The sequence below is a fragment of the Sesamum indicum genome, unplaced genomic scaffold (assembly GCF_000512975.1).
Source record: "Sesamum indicum cultivar Zhongzhi No. 13 unplaced genomic scaffold, S_indicum_v1.0 scaffold00677, whole genome shotgun sequence".
NCBI lineage: Eukaryota > Viridiplantae > Streptophyta > Magnoliopsida > Lamiales > Pedaliaceae > Sesamum > Sesamum indicum.
Window position 1 is genome coordinate 643 of NW_011628524.1, and position 4,468 is coordinate 5,110.

Here is a 4,468-nt window from a genome sequence, read left to right on the forward strand (position 1 = left end):
GGTTGGTCCATTCAGAACAGTGTGTAATAGAACTGATGTTTATATCTATTTGCGTTCGCTTATGGTTGCTGAACTCCCTGTGCAAATATTAGATTCTCTACTCAAATTTGCTAGTTAGTATTTATTAATTTCGTAATTTTTTAATGATAAGTAATGTTCCGTAAACTGCTTCAAAATTTTAAGTTATATTCAGTTATTACAATAAGAAGGCATATTCAACATCAGCAAATATTTTTATCTTATCATTAGTTTTGATGTATCCAGTGTTCAAGTACTAATTTAGCAATTATGGAAAGTGATTCTTTCTGTATTATTATAGCAGAGTAGCTGTGAGATTGTGCATGGTGAACCAATCAAATGAAATGAGTTTTGAGACTTTTTTATTGAAATCATGAATGTTCAATGCAGCCAACAACACTATCTCACTCTGTCATTCCCTCTATTGATAATATTCTATTTATAAATTTCTGGATAAAAGTCTTCTTCATAATTAATTAATCCAGGCATAAAAGTTTGGGTTTCACATGATAACATACTTCGCCCAGATGCATTAATAGAGTGTTTATGATTATATTGCTTTTCTCACTTGACACATTTATGATTTACCTTGCAGGGGTAGCCAGTTTTGCAGATGGAAATCGTAAGCTTTTGGCAATGATTAGTGCAGTCTTTCTTAGTTTCGTGAGATCCACTGTTGGCTTTGTTATCATGTTTCACTTACATTTTCATTTGTCGTTGTAAGAATCAATGGTAGAAGAGTCCAGTTCACATTGTTTTAAGTCTTAGGAAATGCATTTTTAGTACATGGGAGTAATGCCTCCAGGGTACTACTTGTGATAAATAAGGGTAAGCTAAGAAATAGCTCTGTCCTGGGGAGACCAAACATCAAGAATATTTCTGTGGAGCAGGGAACCACTGGCCCTCTCAGCTTCTTGGTCCCTGCAATTTTATAGTTATAGGATATGTGCATATTGATAGAAAACACATGGACATAATCGTATGAACAGTCTTCTCTTTTCTGTAAATTTTATTATTTATCTTAAAGGAACACTTTGATATAAACTGGAATAAGCTAATTGAAAAGAACGGAATAAGTCCAACATGAACATGATATTGAGTTCTTAAAATACTTTGTTGGCCGCAAGAATATGATGTCAAATGTAGTAAGATTGGAACATAATTTGGCTTTATGACTGGACTTGATGAAGGTAAAAGTTTCCATATTAATGTGGGGACCAGTTCCTCTTATTCGTCTGGTGCTGCCAAGAGAATGAGCATGAAAACTTGTGTGTTTTACTTCATCATTAACTGCCTTTTTTTTTCGGATGAAAGAACTATCGAGTCTGGTGTCGTACCTGTTTAGCCTACTTGTTAGCCCATGATCTGCCTAGCTGATTTGCCTATGATAGCAGGAACCAAATTGTAAAAACGTTGAAATTTAAAACTTGGGGGTGCTCCAATATGAGTGAGACGGTTGCTTAATATATATGACCGAGAATTCCAGTAGGACTTAGAAGCCTTTTATATATATATATCCCATTCTGCAACTTGGGCAAGTTTTTCATATGAGACTCATGTAAAACATAGAACAAATATACAGGTAGGCTTAGGATACCTAGGTCATCACTATTCTTGTTTGCTGTATGACAATCCTATCTGTTCACAGTTTGGAGTTTTCATCTGTTTTTTTGTTTCCTGGTGGATTGTCATGTCCTTTTATTCCTTGGTTCTTTTCTGCAACAAAATTGACATTAATCAAACAATTCCCTTATGTGGTTCTAGGCCAGTTAATTTGTCTTTAGCTATATTTTTAAATGTACTTTCTTCTGAAGTTATGCTTATAGAGCCACTCCTGTGATCTTGATCATGATTTTGTGTCTGATCTTTGCTCCTTATGTAGGTCCCTTGGATTCAAGTCAGCAGATCAAGGGCACTTCTTTTAATGGTGAAGCCAGCAATTTTTCTTGTGGCTGTCACAATGGGAGCGTATGTTAAATTCTTGTGGCCATTTTCCTCGTTTTCTCCTCGTGGGTTTGCTTTGTTTTTGTCTTATTAAGATTTTGATTATGACTGTTACAACCGTCTCTAATTGGAATATGTTATTCAAATTCACGTAACGTATATGTTTGTAGTCTCCCATGAGTGAGTTGTGCATTATATCCATCCTAAGGAACTGCATCTCCGAAAATTCAAGCCTTATTTCATTACTAATATGGGTCATTAAAACTGGCAGTTTAAGAATTTCCAGATTTAGAAAAAGCAAAAAGAAAAAAGAAGAGTTTGTTTCCTATGCTACCACTGTTTGGTATTCTTAAAATATATTTGCTACTACTGTGCATTGTACCTGAGAATTTCTTTATTACCCGGCTTTTAATTGTTTCATTTTGAGGCCCTCTCAAGCAGTTGATAAATTGAACACTTCAAATCGTATTGTGTAGGATTCTTTTATCCCCTTGCATGTTTCAGGGTAGACAACCCGAGAAGTGAAAAGAATACATGGGTTGGCGTGGATTTTATTTATTTTGTCACTTTCAAGACTTCCTGTCTGGTCACAACTTTGTAATTAGGATTCATAGAGAAAAGGATGGACCTGCTGTTTTTGTTGATCTGATATTTCTTTCCAATTCTCATGAAATGTGAATTAGATATTCTATATTTCAATGAGTAGGAGGCTAGGAGCCCACTTAGAAGTGAATTAGACCTTATTCTAGGACTGTTGAACAGTATCAGAGTCCATGTTTAGGTGATTCTCAAATACAGCTCCTTGTATATCACTTCACTGGCTTTAAACGCAATGCACCTCTGTAACTTGTTGCAGGTTTCTGCATGCTGTCCTATTAGCTTTTAATGCTTTGGCTATTCCAAGTCTTTCACTCATGTCTGGAGGTAGTAAGTCACCTTTTGCCAAGAACGAAAACGCCAGTGCTCTTTTACTTGTTGCCAGCCAGGTGGGATATGCTTGTTCATCTACTTTACGTTCTCATTCTTGCTAAACAATATCTGTCGTATTGACATGCAAAATATTCGTGGACGAATCTAAATACTTGTACATTTACAATTAAATAAGTAAAGAAACCAAATGTGCTGAAATTAATGTAGGAGTAACAGGAGCAGCATAGTATACACGAGGAATCGAATATTGTTAATATGAAGGCTTTGCCTCGTTATCTTGCATGCTTTTGTAGAAAACCTTGCCCGTGATGGTAGCAGTTGTCGAGCAGCTTGGTGGTGCTTTAGGTGAATCTGGCTTACTTGTTCTTCCATGTGTAGCAGCGCATCTGAACCAGGTCAACCACAATTTTTCTCACCCAGTCTCATCCATAGTAAGTTTTGGCTGACATGAACAATTGTTTTGTAGATTATCATTGACTCCTTCCTAGTAAGTGTCTGGAAACAAAAGGAGGGTGAATTTGGAAATGCCAAGTCCGCATAGGCCTTGTTTTAAGAGACACACTGGGCTGATGCGACTCGTCTAGGAATGGGATATAATGAGCACAGGACCCAACTGCTGATCCATCACATATCTTGGCTGAAACTCTTCTCCTGCATAAATCTAAGGTTGGTCTATCATTTCTTGGAAGAATGGCAGGACCTTATATAAATATTAATGCAGTAAGGAAACAAAGTCTCTAGTATAAAATGAGGGATATTGCATTTTCCCCCTTTTCTTGAAAAGGAGTGGAAATTTACATGAAATGTCGAACATCAAAGTTGTAGATTTCAATTCCAGTATCGAAAGAGCTTTAGGATATGATGGAATTTGATCAATATCAAAACTTCAAAACTGTACAAGTGCATTGTTTTTGTGAATGTGTATGCATTTGAGTTAATATCTGAACATTGGCTTTGCACCCAATGCAAAAGTGGTGTATTTTTCTCAATAGTCAATACAACCCGATTTGATGAATACTGCATCTCAAATTTATGGCTCCTACTTGCTTTTAGAATATCTCAAAATAAGACTTATATGTTGACATTAAAATTCTCATGAAGAACTTTTTCATGCAGTGTCACTAATACACGTTTGTGAACACTTTTAAAATCGAAGTTGTTTATTTAAATGTACTTTTCGCTAAGTGCTTTCTGAAAAGTCCTTTAAATAAAATTGTACTCGAGCATTCAAATTTATTATTCACATGAAGCCATATTTGGTAAAGCTAGTTGGAAAGTGCACATTGACATGTGCTTGATGATAGTATTATTAAGCCTCCAATCCACTCTTATCACATGTTTACTTTTTATAATTAATGTCCTCGCATTGATCCATTCGGCACGGATATAAAGGGATTGGACTGGATCTTGTGGGATAAAGAAATCCAACTCAATCCAGTTGTGGTGATTAAACATGCGAAAAGACAATGAATGCATTAGGAAATGACTCGGGAGAAGCTGGTGACAGCTTTCATAGTACTGTTGAAGGAGACGCCTTGGCCATCGGAGGCGATTCTATGAAGGTACTCCGATCACC

The 4,468-nt window shown here is 36.1% G+C and overlaps 1 protein-coding gene across 2 annotated transcripts in view; it reads left to right on the forward strand.

The window, feature by feature from the left end:
* The window catches only part of LOC105180319 (probable sodium/metabolite cotransporter BASS4, chloroplastic), a 4,527-nt gene extending 636 nt beyond the window's left edge, over window positions 1–3,891 (forward strand). Inside the window, exons 2-6 of one of the 2 annotated variants that reach the window (XM_011103986.2) lie at window positions 614–681; window positions 1,901–1,986; window positions 2,819–2,948; window positions 3,186–3,287; window positions 3,359–3,891. In XM_011103986.2, the coding sequence (XP_011102288.1) occupies window positions 614–681; window positions 1,901–1,986; window positions 2,819–2,948; window positions 3,186–3,287; window positions 3,359–3,433 (461 nt within the window). In that variant the 3' untranslated portion in view covers window positions 3,434–3,891. The remainder of the gene's footprint in view (window positions 1–613; window positions 682–1,900; window positions 1,987–2,818; window positions 2,949–3,185; window positions 3,288–3,358) is intronic. The other variant, XM_020691652.1, reaches the window with a different exon arrangement.
* The last annotated feature ends 577 nt before the right edge of the window (window positions 3,892–4,468 follow it).